The 21,775-nt window shown below is 41.2% G+C and overlaps 2 protein-coding genes across 2 annotated transcripts; one reads left to right on the top strand and one right to left on the bottom strand.

Annotated features, from left to right (window-relative positions):
• trarg1b (trafficking regulator of GLUT4 (SLC2A4) 1b) lies at positions 1-9,371 on the bottom strand. Its single transcript, XM_027019398.3, has 4 exons — positions 9,273-9,371; positions 1,879-4,509; positions 1,549-1,672; positions 1-1,413 (listed from the first exon to the last, which is right to left on the bottom strand). Exons 2-4 carry the CDS (start codon positions 2,260-2,262, stop codon positions 1,406-1,408), a joined length of 516 nt encoding a protein of 171 aa, XP_026875199.1. The 5' UTR covers positions 2,263-4,509; positions 9,273-9,371; the 3' UTR covers positions 1-1,405.
• Positions 9,372-19,666: 10,295 nt separating this feature from the next.
• Positions 19,667-21,775, top strand: LOC113583086 (uncharacterized). The gene is made up of 2 exons (XM_027019202.3): positions 19,667-20,235; positions 21,125-21,775. The coding sequence occupies exons 1-2, from the start codon at positions 20,034-20,036 to the stop codon at positions 21,505-21,507; spliced, it is 585 nt and encodes a 194-aa protein (XP_026875003.2). The 5' UTR covers positions 19,667-20,033; the 3' UTR covers positions 21,508-21,775.

The raw sequence follows: 21,775 nt of genomic DNA, 5'->3' as shown, positions 1-21,775 counted from the left end.
TTTAATTCAGGACATGCAAAGTGTTAATATGGCACCTTGTCTGTCAAGGTCACATTTGCACAGTGCATGGATATCAAACATACATAATGGCTTTCATGCATTTCAGACAATTCACTGCATACAATATGAACACCCCATTTGCATATATAATGATCAAAACTGAAAGGAGTCAACATTCAACTCCTTGTTAAGGAGGACTTTTTAAATGGCACAGGACTGTTTCACTGGAATGCTATGCCAAGGATGCGGACCAGCCACCTTCCTATTACTGAGCTCTTTAACATGTCAGCCTCCACATAATACATCATGATAATGCAATATGACCTTCTGATCTGTTTCAAAACAAAACAGAAACAAAACAAACAAACAAACAGTGATGACTGAGTTGGTCTTCGACCTTAACCACACTTTTGGCATTAGTCAGTTAGTCTTTAGTATTAAATTAATCTTAATTGAGTTATTTAAATACAATTAATGAATAGGTAAGTAAAAGATAACAATACTCTATTTCAATTTAGTGTGATCTTTGTATGCAGTTATACATTGTCTAAATAAAGGTTATAATGACACCTTTAAATATTACCATTGCAAGTCATTTTACAAGGAACTAATTCTACTAATAAAACTGCAACATGTGGATATTTTGTACAATATTAAAATAAATAATATTTAAAAATATTTCCCTCATGAGTTTTCAAAAGCAATATTTAAATGCATTGTTGCTTAAGCATTTTTTCAAGTGGGTTGTTTTTGAACATTTACATAAAAAATGAAAGATTATTAATTTAACTAGACCTATTTTAAGAAAAATAGTGCTTGAAATTATTTGAATTATTTTCTACCTTTTTAAAATTTATTTCAATATACAGAAGTAAATATGAATGAGGCCTAAAATATTTTTAAATGAGAAAATGTGAAAATATAAGGGAAAATTTTACTTCAGAATTATAGAAAGAAATGTTAATAACAAGTGCATATAGATTCAGTTTATATTTTATATCAATCTCTTTTTTGCTACAAATGCTTGTATTTTTTATTTCTATTTCTATTTTATTAAGTTTAATCAGCACAGTTCTACTCATGAGTGCATTTGGTCATATGATTATAAAATAATAAAGTTTGATAACACTGATCTTTATCAAGGTGTCAACACAGCCATGAAAATGAAACAAGATAGCCCTGAAGTAGACTTTCTCTGATACCTCAGAGAACACAAACTGAGGCACACCATGCATTAGAAATCCATATTGATAAGTGTATTCTGTGCATTGTCCAGAATATGACTTGATGCTTGACATCTGAATGATTTTTCCTTTAGGTTGAAGATTCTGCTACACCAGGTCACCTCTTCATAAGACTATTTAATGTCCAATAGATCCTCCATGGTGTTCTATACAACAAAATATCAACTCCCTAGGGAACACAATAAAGAGAAGGAAATGAGAGTACAAGGGACTTTGTTTGTTTGTTGTGTGTGTGTGTGTGTGTGTGTGTGTGTGTGTGTGTGTGTGTGTGTGTGTGTGTGTGTGTGTGTGTGTGTGTGTTTACCTGTGATCGCCAAATAAAGAATTACAATCAGACCCAAAGTAATCGCCATGATACTGAAGATCAATGCACGCCGTCCCAGTTTTTTTGCTCCCTCAAAATCATTTGCCTGTATCATGGAGCGTGACTGAATATCACAGATAGAGACAGATCATACATACCGACATAATTTAAGCGATACATAGAGATAAAGTACAGTATTAATAAGTTACAGATTTCAACTAACACTTCAGATATCCTAAGCCTACCATTATAGCAAAAATAAATGTAATTAAACAAATTTCAAATTGTTAGATTCTATTATTGTTGCGCTTAGGTTTCGAGCAAACTTACCACATGCGCAAAATAAAGCGCAAATATGTTCAGTGGAACGGAGGGACAAAAACATGAGATTAAGGCAAGCCACATAAAGCTTTGGGGTTCCGGCACGTTTGGTGCTGGTGATGACGCACGGCTAAAGCTGAGAGGAGACGGAGAGCGTGACGCCGTAGTTACATTTCCAGCAGATCTTGATCTAAATGGCGACCTGTGTCCATTCTGCTCCGCATTTAACGATTTCGCACTCCCCCTACGCGAGTCAGAAGTTTTGAACCCGTCTTTTGACTCTGTGGCTCTGACGCAAAGAAGTTTCTGAGTATCTCCAAATTCCCCCGACTGCGACGCACCAGTCTCGCCTAAGGTGCTTGTAGCAAAATTGGCATCGGTATTAATGGCCATTTCTTACAGATAACCGATAATAAAACAGCAAAAATATTTAGATCGGAACTGTTCTACATGAAACTTATGATGTAAATATTTTTAATTAATGCAGTCAAGCGCATAGGGGTTAGGGCGATGATTTCTTCCAGGAAATAGATCCAACTGCTTCATCAATATTTGAACAGACGTACATTTAGGAGAGGCTTTAAGCGGAGGGTAAATCTATGGTCAGATCTGAATGCTTTGTAGCGATCAATCAGTACATACTGAGTTCGCTTTAAACCATCCTTTCCAGCATCTTATTGGTGGAGTTACGCGCGTTAATTGACGTTATGAACGGGGCAAGGAGTTTGTTTTTAAGGAGCGAGCGCCCCTTTTTGCTTGTTTACACTAGGCCGTAAACTATTTTTTGACCGCACTCTTTCTGGAAGTCGTTCTCCTGAACAACGACGGACTGACATTTCAGCAGGAACAAGACAAGGTATTCGTAGTGTTTGTTTGTTTGTTTGTTTGTTTGTTTCAACTGACAGGAAGTATGTTATGCTTTTACAAAAGCAAGGTGTCAAGATTTAGGTGCAATAGACAACAAGTTAAACGGTAAGCAGTTTTATTTCCCAATAATAAGCAATTACGGTGCTTTTCATCTTTAAACTGATATGTGATAAGACCTGTATAAAGACATACTATCACTATTATAAGACAACTTTATTTAGCCTATATACTCTTTAAACTGTATTTGAACGGATCCACTATAAAGGAAGTTTTGAAAGGATTACTATGGGTTATATTAATTTTGCACCGGTCAATATTCCAAATGTTATGCTGCCTCTGACCATAAACGCGGTGCAGCGTACTGTATGTAACTGGTTTTCGTTACTGTGTATTATTGTTAATCAACGGTGCCCCCTCAAGGACACACCGCTACATTGCCCTGAACTCCATTAAACATGAGAACGTATTATTTCGAGAAACTTCTTGCTGCTATCTGTAGTTCTACTAACGAGAAAAAAAAACAGTTTATTCATTTTATTATTCCATTTTTAAACCACTGAAATTTTAAATAGTGTTAGTGATAAAATCAAGGTTTAAATATTGTACATTAAAAAAAATCAATTTTAAAATGCTACCTTACACATGCTTGACAAATTTCTCCAAGAGTTGTTAAAGTGGTATAAAAAGATGTTAAAGCAATTGTGGTGATCTTTGGTGTGTAATCAGACTGTCTGGGGCAGAGAATACTTGTCCTGGAATCCTCACCTACATTAACACAAATTTGTTTTTTAATCCCAGATATATAATCCCATCTATCCTGAAGGTCTTTCACTCCCCTTCTCCCATTCCTCTGATCTAATGGGGGTGTCTAATGTTAAATCATAATATCTCATATGTGTTAAATCATAATATGTCATAATAGTATTTTGCACATATCTTAAATTGCACTGTAACCTGCAAATTTATATGTAAAAATTTTCATTTTCAAAGGCAAGAAAAGTCAACAGAATTATAGGCAGGTGAGTAATATGAGACAGAGGCCTTTTTTTCAAGAAAGTTATTGGCTGCTGTATCTTATGGCAGCAGCAAAAATATTAGTTATAATTAACTATGTAGGTAGCTATTACTATAGCTATTACTATGCACATTTAATCTCTGAATCACAGGTCAACAAAGAAATCAAATATTTTATGGTGTGTAACAACACATAAAAACAAGTCTTTTTAAAGTTTTATTCCTGCAAAAACAGACAAAATACCCCACTCCAGTGTTTTACTTGCAGTTCACAGTGCACTCCAGCTCCCTTTCAAAAAATATAATTTACATTTTATGCATTTGGCAGATGCTTTTATCCAAAGCAACTTACAATTTTCAATCATGTTACAGAAGCAGGCAAGGGTAATTATTGGAGCTTTGCCCAAGAACTCTTATTGGTATAGAATTTGCCCACAACACCCCACAGGTGTTGCAGCATTGTTACCTACTACACTCTACCAACAACATGCGTAACGTTACATTTTCTCATCACATTTTTGAAATAGTTATTTTCAAACTGCCAAGAAAGCTCAGGCAAAACATACTAGTTTAGAGGGTAAACGCCTGAGATGGTTCCAGTTGTGAAGGGCCAATGCAGGGCAGAGCTGACCACAACAGTTCTTCAGCTGGCAGCTTTAGCACGGGGACAGGAACATAAAGTTTGCCAGAGAAGAACTGCTGTAGGTTAGCCAACAGTTCCATGCAGACTCACACTCTCCCTGGCTCCTGCCTGCACTCCTGGAGAAGGGGAGAGAAAAGGTGTCATGTTAGGTATAGTACGAAGGACGCAGACAGATCTAGTTCTGCTATGCTAACAATAGCAACTTGTGGTTTTCACCATCCTTCTAGATAACGCTTATGCTAGTATGGAGGATAGCATGAGTCTTCCGTGAACAAGAGGAATGCCTGCTGATGTAAGTCAGAGGAAGTCTGATCATGCTGGGAATGCTCAGTTCTTGCTGGGAGGAGCCTTACTAGTATGGGAGTGTAGGAGATTTTCCTGTATGGTTAGAGTAGTGAGGACTTAGATCGTTTCAAAAACACATAAGAACCTCACAGCTTAGCTATAAAACCACTGACTACATTAATATGGTTCCGGTGATTCTAAACTGCATTACTTGTATGCAATTACACAGATAATGTAGTTATTTAGCTAAGCCAGACAATATCCCTGCTCTTGCCCTGTAACAAATGTTATTCATCTGTCAAAATAATATGTATAGATAACCATTAATAAAGGACATCAATGTTCAGATACCAGGCATATGTTTATTTTCTGCTTTATATCCATCTGTTTTATTCTCATCACATACCTATGAGCCAGGAGCGACATATTATTTAGCAAAATACTTCGTCTATGAAAATACTGCAATGTTGATTAGAAGAGGACACGCAGTCTTACACGAGAGTGCCTCATTATACATGTGTGCCTGCCTGTTTGTGTGTGTGTGTGTGTGTGTGTGTGTGTGCCTGTTTGTGTTCTCAGCATGTATGTGACCATATTTCCATTGCCTTTACATCCTATTGTCATGGGCCTTTCTCTGACATTCCAAAGCCTGGGTGTGAGAAAGTGCCACAGGTGTGTTCACAGCCATCCCATATGACATGCTTTGATATTTAACAGGTGGAATGCAAAATTTTCAAATGCAAAATTGGCTTGAGAGACATGAGAAATCGTGACTCCCTAAATGCCAACAAACTAAAACGTAGGCCTCGCTTCCAGACACTTGCCTCTGACACTTATCTTATGCACAGACACCCAAGCTGATGCAAAAGAATCGTTATGACCCCCCCCATACACACACACACACACACACACACACACACACACACACACACACATTAAACTGTATTATCTTACAGTCTGTCTGTAAGCCAAAATAATGCCCTCCCTCCCTCCCTTTACTCAGGCGTATGGCTTAGGTCAAAATGCCCAGCATTCTTCCCATTCCTCCTGCACATGCTGGAAATTCCTCACACTCACTGTTTGCATAGAGCTTCCATTCGTTCTAGGAACTAAGGACCAACTCAAACCACACATTCCCCCTCTCTGCCACACCCTCCTCGCCACTGAAGGCCATCACTGTTTAGAAATAGTTTTTAAACACATTAAGTCTTCTTGCTGGTTAACCAGAAGGTCCAGAACAAGGACCCGGGCAAGTTCTGATCAGCATTCTTCTCCGGCGAACAAAAAGCTCTCTGCACTGACTGCACTGGTGGGTGAACACTATGTCTCGAACTTACAATCTGCACTGTGGTTGCAGTGCCATGTAGACCATCCTAATCTAACACGTGGCTGCCTCCCAACACACATTAATCAGTCCATCAAAGAAAGCAAATCGAATTTGCTGAATCATTTTATATTTACAGCCAGAGACAGGTCACCCTCCAAACCCCCCACCCCCACTAACTTATTTCCTCCTCGATGGTCCATTTGGTAATGATCTTCCGTTCCCTTACTCACTCCTCCCTTCCTTGGTGTAGACATGAATCAGCAGACTGCCGGGGGGGGGGGGGGGGGGGGGTAAGGCTGCCTGCGTCATCATCACCAGTGTTTACGAAAAGCACAGCAGCACAGCGCACAGTCTCAGACTGGCGCTATCTGGATCTGGCATTGAGTCACAAGTGTTACAGACTAACTGAGGCATTCATTAAACATACTTCAGAAAATCTTTCAGATGTGCATTATATCTCCTCAGGGGATGTATTCACAGAGGTAGGACATGGGGGCGCTCAGATTGTGTCCCAGTTTGATATGATTTTATAGTCCAGATTATGTATGATGCATATATGTCTGCAAACTCACAGCATATTTTCCTGATGTTAAAAAAATGTAAAAGTATTAATATGCATTATTTGAACTTTGTGTACATAAATCATGTACAACTATGTTAAAAATGTCAATATATTTCAGTATTGATAAAGCATGCAGAATAGCTGACATCAGTTTGGAGGGGAAATAATCAGCTCAGGAGCATAAATCGAGATTGTTCGAATACATAAACTGCGCTCTTCCATCTCAGTGCTCCTGTTGTGAGTCGACCTATTGATCTGGGGTGGCATATGGCTATGTGGAACACTGCAATGCGTGAGCCCAAATGAGGGAATACTGTGGTAAGAGAGCTAACTGCTAAATGCTAAATGGACAACTTGCTAGCTTTTAGCCACAATGATGCTAGCCCCATACCCTCGGTGGGAATTCAAAGAAAGCCCATTTCAAAGGAAAAGCTGGCAAGGTTTCACGCCTTGAGCCAGCGTGCAGGAGACGGTCACTGGCAGCCACGCCCAGAGCCGCTGCCAGTGCTGCAGGAGTGAGAGAAGGAGCGAGCGAGCAGAGAACGGAGCCAGCGTTCGGGGGCAGTGAAATGGAAGGGCGCCAAGACGTCCCCATCAATCCTCGCCATTTGAGGGAGATCACGACATCAGCTTGCCAGAGGCTGAATCACAGCAAGGACGTGACAATGCTGACTTACCATGGGTTCCACACAGGCCAATGACGCCAACACCCTGGTGTGGCTTTCTGTTCAACAGATGCTGTCCGGCTGCATCTCAAGAATGTGTGCATGTGGGTTGCCCTACATTGGTAAACCACCAGTGGGCCTTAGAAATTTGTTAACACAGAGCAAGGATGTCATCCTCTGAGGTGTTGCGTCTGGATTTTACTTGCATTTTGCTCGCCTTACAATTGCACCCATTTTATTTAAGAAAGCTGTAGGATACATATTTATGCATCACCTAAAATCAGGTTAAGGGGATTTTTGATTAAAAACCTCGTTCCTATGCACAGTTTATTCTTGATAAAACCTGAGCCACCTGTTCCTGCTCAGGCCCACTTGCTATTATGAGGTGAATCTCAGGCAGCTGATTAATTCCTGGCTGCTCAGTCTGGTGACCTAAGTCAGACAAGGCTGGGCTTGTGACGGAGCTAGTGGAAAGCAGGAGGGAGGATAGATAGCTGGTACTATAGTACTAGAGTGCTATAACCAACCCACTATGACTGCTTGGTCAGAAGGCTTTGGGTCTGAGTCGTGGAAAGTTCTACAAGATTTCGTATTACAATGGAACAGTTACACCCTAACTGTGTGAATGGCTCCTATTTAAAATTCTTACATATATGAAAAACCCTCATGAAAAGCGAATGAAGACAATATATGTACAGTTTATGTTTTTAAGCCTGAAGGATCTAGTTCCTCATACTGCAGGTCTATTGGGTAAAGAGGCTTTTATAGAGCTTGACAAATCTCCCCAAAATGTGGGATCGCTCGTCCTACATGTAGCAGGGCGTGGTCTTTAAGAATTCTACCCACAGTTAAAGGCTACTTTAAATGCAAGAAACGCTGTTAAAGAAAAAAAAAAAAAACAGGTTTAGTCCCACATCCGGAATTCAGTTTAAACATAACTTTCAGAAGGCTGGCATGAGGATTGAATTCGTATTGCAAAGGGACAAAAGAAACAGCATTTTGAACTGTGAACACGTAAAGCATTTCTCCCACATGTAGACAGACGTGATTACGTGATGGGGAAAAAAAAAGATCAGAGTGACGCGAATGAAAAATTATTCAAGGGATCACTGACATCTACGGTAGCCACATGATAACCATTTAAAGTTTGCATTGAATGTACATTTCAGTGTAACCTACCGGTCATGGTCTTCCTTTGGCATAGCTGTGATCCACTTACGGTACTCCTAACTTTGTAACGATATTCAGTGATACATTTTATTCCATCTGAACATTAGTAGACGACATTTTAAACAGCACTACGGCTTAAGGCCCCGACAACGGAGAATTGAAAGCAAGCCTCTAACAAAATGGCATTCCTCCTCGACGGACTACTAGATTGAGAGAATTACATAAGGACGTCCTCACCCGATTCTCCTAAACCAAATCAGGAAACATGGTTAAGCAGACACGTTGGCAACTGTGCAGCAATACAGTGAGCTAGCATTATTGCGCGAACTTTGCCTTCATATCAGCAGGCTCGATTCAGTCACGACTCCGTTATGTTACATTACATCTTAAGAAAGAAGACGAACAATAAGAACACCGATGTTTTAACTACCGCTTAATGTATAGTTTGCTCTTGGTATTGTATTAACCAAGCCTACTTCTAAGCAGGTTAGCTACTCCTGAACAGAGTTGGTAGGATACGTTTTGTGCCGTCTATTACTAGGCTATTTCTAAGTTTGATCACTATGTTAGAATCTAGATTATATAATGATTATCAGACTGATTACTGACTGTTTAAGAAATGAGCAAGGTCTACTCGAATGTCTACGTTTACCTTCAGCTGTCATGAGATCAGTCTGACTCGTTTACGAACGTTTTTTTTTCTTTCACCAACGCCCCACACGTATCGGCTCGATCCAGAGTAGGTTAAATGCCTCGCCTTTCCCAGAGGCACTAATCGGTCTTATTTCTAAACTGGGTAATGCGTAAAAGTATTTATTAGATCTACTAAAAACTGAGATTAATCAAAGTTGTTTTATCAGAAAACCTCACCTCACGGGCAGGCTGCTTCTTTATCGTCTCTCACTCTACCGGTGTCTCCGATCAGCTGGCAAGAGAGTGACGCGATTTGTAACAGCTGGCTATTGGTACTCCAACGTCAAAGGTTATGTATGACGATTGTATACCGTAGCGTCTGAAAGCCTACAGTTTTACCCAATGCCTAGCCTCTACTCCCAAGTAAAAGGGAGGGATGAAGCACTATTAACCAATTACAATATGTTCTTTTCAATGACGGTTCACTTCTACCCAATAAGATATGTGTAAAAGTTTCAGAACGCAAAGTTGTATTTGCTACCGATTTATAGCGTTTATGCTACCAAGCTGTAAAGGCCTAAACAAACGAAGAAATATAATGAGGCAATACTAAAATACATCTTGAAGGAACGCTTTTTAACCAGACAAGCAGGTCTTTAGACACTCCTCCTAGTAATGTCCCATAAGTATCATATTAACCTGAAGAGGATCCATGACATTTTCTTTCATAATGAGTCCAGAGTAGAGAAAAGAGTTGGAACTAATTCTACCCTGTAGCCTTATTAAATTCTCATGTAACCCATCTAGACCCTTTTAATTATTTGGAGGAATAAATGTCCTTATAATTGTCAATTTACAAATAGGCTTGTGTCTGCTTGAATACTGTATAGTGAAGTTATCGGGAAGTCTCTGTTATATAAGATTATATTTAATTTTATCATATGCCAGACAGATTTAATTTTCACAATAAATAGTCTATATGAGCTACATGAATAGAAGAGATGCTTAAAGTAAGACTGACAAAGTTATTTAAAGGAAGTAAGGCTTTAACATTTAAATGTATTTTAATAATCATTACAAAATCCTCGTAAATCACCACACATGAATTATTAACTGACATGTCACTGTAGCTCATTTATCTGGTTTTAAGACCATCTTAATTCAAGAGTAAAAGCCGAACTGCTTTTTTTGTGCCAAATGGGAAAGGATGATCATGCAGGCTCCAGCTTTTGCAAGATGCTTTATGTATAATTGCCAGCAGTGACATGCTCTGCAAGCAAAAGTCCCACCTGTTTAATCATTATAAACTATTTAATGTACCTCCTGTAAATGCAGGAAATACTGCCCTTACTTCATATTCATCCTTTGTTTGTTATTATATTATTTTGTAAACATTCTCTGTTTTGATTAAGTTCTAGTCATCTCAGACAGTAAAGCTCTAAATAAATTTCTGTAAAAACAAAACAAAACAAAAAACACACATATAGCCAGCACTTCATACTCATTGCATTCAGTCTCCCTATACTCCTCTGCGCTGGACAGCTAAACTTTGCCCATGGAGAAGAGACAATAAGATTGGGGGCATCCCCGTCCGAAACTCTGAGTGGGTAAATTTAGCCTGTCTCTTTACCATGGACTCCCCACAGGTTTAGCCCTCATCTCTCTGCTCCCCACTCTGCTTACAAAGCATTTGGCAGCAAAGGGAACTTCATGAAGGGACTAAGCTTAGTCATGATCACATCACTGCTCAACAGAAACCAAGACTGTCCACAGAAAGTGGAAAAGCAAATATGCAGCTTATCAAATAAGTTGTAAAGATCTGTCATTGAAACTTTTAAGTGTGTTCAGAACAAATTTTGTTCATTGATCTTGTGTCACTTCAGAGATCCCACAAACATAGTCACTAGCAGACTGTTGTAATTCAGATGCCCCCTCTTTGATAAAAATCTGTAGTATGTTTTCTGGATTTTCTCTTCCCATTTGCCTGCATAGATTTAAATGGTGTCTGTATACCGGACTGTAACCTTTATCACGGCTGCTAAATTTGGCTGCCTGGCACAAGTTATGTTTCAGCTCTCCTGATCCTGTTCTAAGTATAGGGTCAGTTTCCGAGCCAAATCAGATGTTATGTCAAAGGATTTAGCAGCATTTTTCATTGGAGTAAGAGAAATATCATTGGTCTGAGACAATCTTCAAGTCTTGGAACTACATATTTCATACTTAATGTTGTTCACTGAGCAACACACAGTCCCTAGCCACAATTGATATGAAAAATACCTAGATTTTACTTGCACTCAATAGTGCTTTATTAGGTACACCCATGTAATATATTCATTTTAAATTATAGACTTCATCTCATTTGCATGTACAAATCATCCGCCACTTCATATTTTGTTCATCATTAGTCAGTTGATTTGTGTGCTAGAATATACAAACACTGGTATTATGCTAGTGACCTGACATTGCTGTGGTTGTTGAGTGGGTATTACAAGTTTAGTAAAAGTTAGTAGTACAAGTTTATCAGGCAAAACAGTGTTACTTTTTGGAGTTGTTGTTGTATTTATACATGTCAGTGTTACTGCTGAGTTGAATATCCATCCAAAAGCAGTCTGGTGGTCAGAAATTGCGCATTTATAATGAACTAGAAAATGGCGGACATAAATGGGCTGCTGTCATGGTTGGCCAGCCAACAGCCAGGAGGGACACGCCCACTCCTGAGAGGAGCCGTACTTTATTTCTGCCGCGTTCCCAATCACCAAAATATTATTGCAATACACCAGTTTTCATAATTGACTCCACTATTTAGTCCTGCAGGTCCCGAGAGAGGACATTGACGGACTACTGCCGTGAGACTAGCTGCATATTCCACTGCTACAAGTATCTTTTGTTGTTTGTGGATTTTCGTTGGTTATTATTAGAATGGATAATAAAGAACACTTTACCTCAGACTTACCGTTTGCTTCATCTGTGTCGCCAGCGTCACAGCTGCACTACTCTAACTGGACACCTAAAGTAGTTTATGATATACTCGTGTTTCTAATAACACAAAAAAAAGTGTCTCAAGCAATAAAGTATATTCGTGTATTTGTGTGAATATACTACTAATATTGAAAGTAGTATATTTACATATACAAATATACAGGATATACAATACACTGCATTTACTATAGCAGGTGACATATTAAGGTAAGAAGTAATCAGGTCACAGCTTGTCACGGTTAGTTCCTCCCAGCTTCCATGTTCCATGTTTTCCCTGTCTTGTGTATTTGAGTTCCATGCCATAGTTTCGTTTTCTCCACCCCTCATTTGATTGCTCACACCTGTCCCTCGTTTCTACCTTGTTAAGTTCATGTCTTTAAACCATGTCTGAGGCCCTGTGTTTTTGCTGTTCATTGCATTTATGTGTTTGGTGAATGTTTTTGAAAGCCTGTATATGCATGTATTTGTTTGTACTTGTGTTTATGCTAGCCTTCGTGTTTCCCAGCCTTTGTTATAGCCTGCTTCCCCTGTTTGCCTTTGTGTGTTTTGTTTGTTTGAGCATGTATCCCCGTAATCTCCGTATTGGCTCAATGACCCTGGACTACCCTTAAGACTACGACTCTGGATTTGCCCTTAATAAATCTCGCTCTTCTCCGCACATGCATCCGCCTCCTTACTGCTCACCATTACAGAATGAACAACCTACTAAGAACACAGTGAGTGCGCACCTCTCTGGTCAGTGGTCACCTTGCTGTGAAGACCAGTTCTCTCAGCAAGACCACACTGGGTAGAATAACTCCTGTGGCACTACCACTCCCCTGGGTACAAGGAGTTCTTGATGTAAGTCCAAAAAGTCCACCAAGGTTAAACAAACATCAGACACTAAGGCTTCCGGTAAGTGCTTACACCATACGGATCTCAATACTAGCATTAAGGATGCACAGCGTGTAGGGCAGGACCTAGAGGGACTAGGAGATGCGCTTACTGCAGAAGTCTTTGACAGTGTTCATGTTTCTGGCATTGTAGGTGCCACTCAAGGAATGGATGTTGGGGCTATGGACCCACAGATATTTTATCAGGACTTGTTGAACTGGCTAAAGACTGGTGAGCATTGGTCTCTCCCTTCTGCTATGGGTCCTCCACATGAGTACAATGGGGAAGGTTCATTAGAGAGGTTCATATTACAGAGCAGGTTATATTTCCAATACCTCCTCTGTCCAGATCCTCCAGAATTCCTCAAGGTACATTTCTTGTTACAGTTTTTAGAGGGTAAAGCCTTACAGTGGGCAGACCTTCACATGACCCACAGGCCCAGAGAAGTGGGTACCTTGAAGGGGTTTTTTGGCCAGCTGAGGGCCAGGTTCTCAGGAGCTAGACCCAGAGACTCCCATGTAACTCAAACCAGCACGGTACCCCATTACCCAGCCTCACAGCTACCCAGACTACGGACTATTGTAGCACTAGTAAGCAAAAGCCACCAGCCCACAAGTGTGCTCTCTACCGGGCTGCTAGATCCTGTTACAGGCACCTCAGCCAGGAGGAGCAGCTTCGTACCCTGCTGCATGCTCGAGTCGTCTCCAGCAGTAGTTGCACCTCAGGACGGCCAGCCAGTCCCTGCCTCTGGCGTGGAGGACGCAGCCGAGCCAGTCCCTGCCTCCAGTGTGGAAGACGCCGCCCAGCCAGTCCCTGCCTCTGGTGTAAGAGACGCCCTCTGTCCTGATCTGGTTCCTGTTCCCGGCGTGAGAAACACCGTCCATCTTGATCCGGTTCCTGTTCCTGGTGTCAGAGACGCCACCGGTCCTGTTACCAGATCTGTTCCTGTGGCCAAGCCTCCAGACACCTCAGACCCACTGCCGCTGAATGCCGCAGCCACTCCTCTGGATCCACCGCCGCTGGACGCCACAGCCACACCTCCAGACCCGCTGCCGCTGACCGGTGCAGCCCCGCCTCCAGACCCGCCGCTGACTGCTGCACCCCCAGACCTGTCACTAACTGCTGCACTCCCGGACCTGCCGCAAAACGTCGCAGCAGTACCTCCGGACCAGTCTGATCCTACTTCTGATGCTAAGGACACCACACAGCTTGTTCCTCTTCCTGGAGTGGAAATAGCCAGGCCTGTTCCTATGCCTCGTGCCAGGCATGTTCCTGGAGTTGTTCATCATGACTCTCCTGTGCCCAAGGAGGCTGCTACTGGTGGACTCCCTGAGATGCTTAGGACTCCTCTGTTCCCTGATGCTGCTGTGCCAGCCCCCATGTCTGCCCCAGTGATTACTTCTCATGTTACCTCATCTCCTGTGTTGCCTGCTCCTGTTCCTGGTTTTGTCCATATTCCTGTTCATACGTCTATGTCTGTTTGTGTTACCATGCTTCAACTCGTTACCCTGCCTTGTGTACCCCTGCCTGTCCCAGTTCCTGTACCCATGCTGGTTCTATGTTTCATTCCTGTACCCATGTCAGTCTTAGTTCACATAATTTCCTGTCTTTGCTTCTGTCCCTGTACCCATTCCCACAGCTATGACCCAGTCCAGCAATTCTCCTCAAATCAAACCCTGCCTGTAGTCGTGCCCCAGGACCTGTCTCCACTCCTGTGTCTGCCTCTTGCTTTGTCTCAGCCCCTATGTCTACTTCTAGTGTTGGTCCTTCATTTGTACCTCTTTTTTCTGTTCTGGCTTCTGGTTTCTTTTCTGGTAACTCCGCTTTGGATTGTTTCGTGCTTCAGGAGCCATGGGTTAAAGGGGGCGTACTATCACACCTGCAGACCTGAGTGTTCCCCGTTTCCCTGGCAACCTAGTCACTTCCGGGTTTTCGTCTGTCTCTATGGTTCCCTGTCTCCTCCCCTTTATCCCCAGCTGTTCCTAGTTTGTCCCTAATTGTGGCCCTATGTTATCCTTGTTCCTGCATCTCTTGTTTGTCAGTCATTGTTTTGGTATATCTCACTAGATTTCCATTCCTTGTTCCTCTGTACTTTTCTTCCCTCATGCCATGTTTAGTTACCCTCTCTATCTATGTTACTTTCCCTATTCATGCTGGCCAGTTCTCTGCTGTTTGTTATACTTTCTGTGTTTTAGTCTGCGTTGTTTTTCCCGTGAGTATTCATCTAACTTATTCCACTCTGCTTTCCCATTTGGTGTTCTCTCATCTCTTCACTTTGTTTAGGTTTATCTTCCCCTTTTCATGTACACAAGTGTTGTCTGGTTTTCCTTTTTAGTTCTACCTACCTGTATTTCTGTTGGTTAATCATACGTAGCCCAGTTTTGTGTATTCCATACTAGTTAGTTATAGTCCTCATCGTTATTCTTCATTAGTCTTCCCTAAGCATTTGTCCCTTTTACCCAGTTCCCATACTCACCTTGTTAGCCTGTTATTCTTATGTTAACCTGTCTTTTTTTATTTTGTTCTGTGCTGGTGTGTTTGTTATTAATTTTATTATTCATTTATTCTATCCTGTCTGTCTGTCATTCACATTATGGCTTCCTCCATTAATTCTGTTCTTCATAACATCCAAGGCGCCGGCACTTAGCAAGTGTGCTCGCTCATCACCTCTCCATCGTTACACAGCTATTATAAAATTGGAATTTTTCCTTTTGCTTTTTCAGATTATTATCTGGCATAGATTCCAAATTGGAAAATGTCAACAATAACACATAAGACAACCAAATGATGACCGAGCCATTGTTGCAGAAGTGCATGTGCTTGGTGAAATGTCTCGTAATGGTGAAATGCCTGATATGCTCATGTAAACATAACATCTCCTACCAGGCAGGCAAGGAAGAGAAACAGGACCTGGGAGAAATCCGTGGGATCCTCAGGAGGAAGCTCATTTCTCTATGTGGGGCTGAAGGACACAGGAGACAAGCAAGAGAACAGGTCAGGAGACATGCAGCCTTCATTTCAAACCCATCTGGATTTCCAACACAGCTACAAGTGCAGAAGCACAGTGGCCACTTCACCTGCTTTAAAGAGGAGATAGACCATCATCTCCTATAGTCATGCAACATGGAAGGTCCTAGGCGAGTCCAGTGCCTTGATTAATCCAACTCAGCCCATCCTTGATTTTAAAAATAATGATCACAGGTGGGGGGAAGTACAGGCGAAGTCCAGGCAGCAAGAACCAGTTCAGCCCTAGGACCCAGTGGACTGCCCTACAAAGTGTGCAAGAGGTGTCCAAGAATCCTGCTCTGACTGTGGAACAATACACTGCACTTATGATGGTTATCTGGAATAGGGGAAGGTAGCCCAAGAGTGGAGATGTGGGAAAGGAGTGTGGATTCCTAAAGAGGAGAATTCGAGCAAGATTGAGCAGTTCAATACTATTTCAATGCTCAGCATCAAGGGGAAGATATTTTTCATTGTCACGGTGTGACACCTAAGTGCTTTCTGAATAATGGATACATTGACATCTGTTCAGAAGCTTGTGATCCCAAAATGACCCAGGATGCCTTGAACATACAGGAGTCATGAAACATCTTATCAGAGAGGCATGAGAAGAGGTGTCTTGACAATGCTGTGACTGGACCTCACCAGTGCATATGGATCCATATCACACGACTTGGTGGAGACAGCACTGGAACAACAGTGTTCCAAGTAAGGTCAGGGTAGTGGGAGCTCATTGGTTATGGTGTTTGACGTGTGCTCAGAAGGTTACCGGTTAAAATCCCATGACTGCCAAGTTATCACTGTTGCTGAGCAATGCCCTTAACCCTCAATTGCTCAAGTTGTATTCAAACATAATTGCAAGTTGCTTTGGATAAAAATGACCTCATTTTGGACTATTATCATAGTTTCAATCTAAGAGGGATCATCACTGGATGGATTATTTCAGTGATGCTCTTTTCCTTGGTCATAAACATGATGAACAAGTCAGCTGAGGTGGAATGCAGAGGCCTTCTGACAATGTGGTCTTACAGCCCCCCATCAGAGCCTTTATGATGATCTAACAGTTACAGTAACCTCAGTGACGGAAGGTGGATTCTCTAGGGTTTATAGAAGCTCATCACGTGAGCACAGATGTGCTTCAAGCCAAGTAAGTCCAGGTCCTTGGTGCTGAAGACAGGAAAAATGTCTCACCACTATTGTTTACATCTAGGAGGTACAAAGATTCCATCAGTCACAGAGAAGCCGATCAGGAGCCTCAGAAAGATCTTTGACAACACTCTGAAGGATGCTGCCTCCGTTAAGATAACAAGCCAAGAAATGGAGGCATGGTTGTCAGCAGTTGACAAGTCAGGGCTACCAGGAAAATTGAAAGCCTGGAACCATTAGCAGGGTTGAGGGGCTGTATGTAGGTCAAATGGTAAGTATAAATCAACAGGGAGCACAGACAACATAGGATCAGAGAATGGACCGGAAGATGTCCTGGTCTGAGATATGGCAGGTTGAGCTCTTCCACATAAAGTATTTAATACTACCCACTTATGACATGCTTCCCAGTCCCTATGACCTCTTTAGTATGGGAAAGGTCGCTGTACCAGCCTCTTGTGCCTCAGGAAAGGAACAGTGGAGCACATCCTTAGTTGTTGCTCCAAGGCACTATGTGAAAATTGGTACCATTGGCGGCATGACCACATGCTGAAGGCTATTGCTGATATCATCTGCAGTGCCAAAGACTGAGTCAATGCTTCCAATCATCAAATGCCAGCAGTGGTATTTGTCAAAGCTGGGGAGCAACCACAACCTCAGCCAAAGGCACCAGTAGGAACAGCACATGAATGGCAGACAAGGGTTGATCTTGGTAAGCAACACAGATTTAAAGAGAGCATTACAGAGACCATCCTGGCAGTAGACATTGTGTTGGTATTATAAACATTCAAACAGGTAGTTATACTGGTGCTCACTGTTGTAACATAGATCAATCATGAGAGAGTTGTAAATGCTGAGAAGAGCAAGATATATTAAGGATAAATACAGAATCACAGTCATTACCACAGTCCAAGGTCATAGAGCCAACATCCAGAGTCTGAGAAAACATAGTAAACACAAATACACAGCAACAGAAATTGGAAGCAGGCTATAACAAATAACACTATTTACATAAACAGGGGTATTCACAAATAACTATGATAAGCAAACATAACAAAGGTTAGGATAATATATGCAGCAAAAACACAACCGTGTTTTGAACAAAACAAAGGTTTGGATTCACAATGTCCAGCAACATGACTGAACAGGGTATATATACAAGTACTAATGAGAATTAAACAAGAGATAGGTGATACAAATGATACAGTGAAAACCAAAACAAGAACCAGAACAGGAACTTAGAAAATGAAACAATAACACGAGACAGAGAAACAATGGAGACAGGACACTAGGAATGGGCCAATCATGAAAACTATGTCCTGGTAAGAGAGGATGGATGAATCCAACAAAAGGAAATGAGCCAAGTACACAAGTATGACTTGGTGAACAAGTGCCACAGAAAGGGGTGGTGAAATCAGTGTAAGCCAAGAGAGGTGGGCTGCAGAGGATTAGATGCTCAGTCTCTGTGTAAATCCTACTGTCACTTGGGCATCACAGTCACACACAAGAGGAGGGCAATCAGGGCCAGCACAGAATCAGCAGAAAAGGATTCTAGATGGTTGTAGATCAAAAGGAATGATCCATGGGTGCATGCTACTGGGACACAAGCTGCGAATTGATTACTCCCGGCTGGGTTTCCTGGAAAATGGTGTATGATGTTTTTATAAGACCTGAAACACCCAGAGTGACTCTAGGGAATATCACTGGTGGTGTGTCTAAGTGTATCACTAGATGTATTTAAACTGTCCCCTCGTTTTGAAGGCAGTTTTGTGGGTATACAATTGGGTATTCAAAATATATATAACAATTTGGTGCTTTATAAAGGCACATCCTAAAGACATCCAATGTCAATTATATCATTTATATCTATTATATCATTGCCCCCCCCCCCCCCCCCCCCCAAGATACAGTTCATTTTCCTCTCATTAGGAAAGTCTGTGCACAAACCTATATGAAGGCCCTGCTAGGGAAAAACAAAATGGCTTTCATTAACAAATTAATAATCCTTAGCCAAATCCAGAAATTAGTCAATTCAAGTACAGCTTTATTTGAATTAAGGCTTTTCACTATTAGAATGTGACTAATGGCAAACCACTTAAAAGGTCTGAATTGTGCAGAAACTATAGGCTAAATTTAAAAATTGATGTTAGGCTACGTTCTGTTATGGCTTTCATGTATGTCAGTTGACTTGATTCTTATTTAGCCAACCAAAGAAACGATTACGGTTTTTAAGTGTAAGATAATACTTAAATTTAATAATAATTTAGCATTGAAATGTCTCATCTGATGCAAAACTTTAACTTAGTATTGAAAATGTTTTAAATCGCCATTACTTATATACTTCCCGATTGTTAATTATTTAAAAATCTTATTAAGTAACCTGACTTTAATTCAGTCTGATTATTGTGGTTCCTGTACTTAAACATTAGAAACCAGATTTGACTTGAATTATTAATCAGTAACATGTTAGTTCTATCTTCACGTTCACATAGTGATATCAAAAAACGTGATTTCATATAGCGTATTTAAAGCCGAGGATGCATGCAGCCCACCACGGCAGTAGCTTCCGTTTAAAGGTTTAAACCTGCAAATCTTCCAAAACAGCAGCATAGGAGGAGCTCGGTTACCATAGAGAGGCGTCCCTTTGTGCTTTTCGTTTCGACCCCGAGGACTCAGTCAATCGTCGACGAACAGTTTTTCACATACCGAACTTCAGGCAGCAGGATGACTTAGCATGAACTTCTTCAAAATCGTTTTAAATCTGGAAATTATTTTACAGCTCTGTATTTTTTAGGCTCTCGTGGGCCATTTAAACTTACTCTCCGTACCAAAACAACGAACGAACAAAGAAAAATTAGGGGTTGGAGAAGAGTAGCTTCTAGCAAGAGCATATTTTGTTATTAGTTCAGTAAATGTACTAAGGCTTTTGACCAATGGATTGATTAGCCTTTAAAACAACAATGAGGTAACACATAGTCACAATTTAAATGAATTCATACAATGGAAACTTTGGCAGTTCCCAGTAGGGTTTCTGAGCCCACAACGAATAACCTGCGTGCAGAGAATTCAACGAGGAAAGGTCATCGCATTGCACCCTTGACTGGGACTATTGTGAAAGAAAATAAAAAGAAGAGGAGAAACACAGCAAAAGGGAACAAGAAAAGATTACATGTTAGTACGCCATTAAACTCAGATGATTCAGGTTAGTAGCTTCTTATTTTAAAGTTTTGTTTTGTTTGGAACTTCACCCAATAAGTATTCGTCTGTAACAGATGCCTTAAGCTGTGATCATAATGCATTATGTCAGGCCTTGTTTATACTTGTATATAAGTATGTGTTATGTAGTAAAAATAATTTGAGTGTTTCATTGTTTTAATACAGATAGCTAGAAAAAAAATCTATTCTACGGTTAACTGCTGTACTGCAGTTAACCAAATAAACATCCCAGTTCTTGACTTTTACCCCAGTGTGTTCCTCGACCCTTTTTAATGGTTATGTTTAACCATTTGTTCCAATACTGGGTGAAAGCCTACAAACATTAGTGTGCCAGCTGAACTGCACCTGTTCAGGCTGATGTAGCCTACTCATGTATTCACAGATGTGCCTGTCCTTATATAAGGTACCACAAATCTGAGTCTATTTTAAAGGTTTTGTAAACTTTTAAGGGGGAATCCAGGAAATACTACAGGCTTAGCATAGAAGTGCCACATTTCACACCTCAGTGTCTGGTGAAACTCCCATCAGCAGGAAGTGAGAAGTACTCTGAGATAACAATGATTTGACATGAGTTTTTGTAGATATTTACTGGCTGGAAAAATCAGGATACTAAATTCTAGCACAGTTAGCCATAGTCTATAGTCCTTTTTGGATGGTGTGATGCTAGCAGCACAGATGAAGTGACAGGCAAGTCCGAGCTGAAGTGTTCTTTATTTTCCATTCTGACAATAACGAATGAATATGTTGGTGATTGGGAGCGTGGAAGAACAGAAGTACAGCCCCTCTCAGGAGTGGGCGTGTCCTTCCTGGCTGATGGCCAGCCAACCCTGACAGATGGTGGTTTAACCTGTAATGTTTGTTTCTCTGCATCCTAGAGAAACCTCAGGCAGACCAGTGGACCAATTCTAAGAAGAGCGGTAAACCAAATCCTGACAAAGGCAGCACCAAAGAGGGCGGTGCCAGGAAAAGCCACAAATCCAAATCCAAACCGCCTACAGTGGAGGAGGCCCCAGCACTGGCTACAGAGGACCAAGAACAACTGAGTAGCCATGCCAAGGAGAGTGTTAGGTGGGAAGGGGTTCTGGAGGATCCTGGTGCTGAAGCAGAGAGGCTGGAGATCTACCGAGCAAACCGGCGCAAGCGCTATATGGCCTCTAGACAGATGCTCTTAGAAAGCATCCAGGCAGGTTTAGGTCCAGACCCACATTCTAAGATAGGCAGCACACACAAGGTCGGGCCAGCAGCAAAGGTTTTGTAGTCCTGTGCTTGTCAGTTTTAACCTGTGATTTATAGAAATGTTTATTCCTATCAGTAACCACAGCCTCATGTAAAGTAAGCCTCTTTTCTAGTGTACCTCCAGTTTAATTTGCCACTAACTTTGTTTCAAACTACAACATGGCCCAACCCAGCTGCTCAACCCATTCAGAGGGAAATACTAAGCACCTGACAACCCTTGAGCAAGCAGACGCCTTAAACCTTCTCACCTAAAATTAGAATGTAGACATCACATGGCAGAGTGTGTGTGT

The sequence above is a fragment of the Electrophorus electricus genome, chromosome 8 (assembly GCF_041902795.1).
Source record: "Electrophorus electricus isolate QZ-2024a chromosome 8, ASM4190279v1, whole genome shotgun sequence".
In the NCBI taxonomy this organism is placed as follows: Eukaryota; Metazoa; Chordata; class Actinopteri; order Gymnotiformes; family Gymnotidae; genus Electrophorus; species Electrophorus electricus.
The sequence above is the reverse complement of the archived record's forward strand: the minus strand, read 5'-3'. Positions and strand labels throughout refer to the sequence as shown.

Bases quoted from the DNA above. Each gene is read 5' to 3' on its own strand.
- trarg1b (XM_027019398.3), bottom strand. From the start codon at position 2,262: ATGGCCATTAATACCGATGCCAATTTTGCTACAAGCACCTTAGGCGAG. The intron at 1,673-1,878 runs GTAAGTTTGCTC...TGTGATATTCAG, and splicing joins CGCTTTATTTTGCGCATGTG to TCACGCTCCATGATACAGGC.
- LOC113583086 (XM_027019202.3), top strand. From the start codon at position 20,034: ATGGAAACTTTGGCAGTTCCCAGTAGGGTTTCTGAGCCCACAACGAAT. The intron at 20,236-21,124 runs GTTAGTAGCTTC...TCTGCATCCTAG, and splicing joins ATTAAACTCAGATGATTCAG to AGAAACCTCAGGCAGACCAG.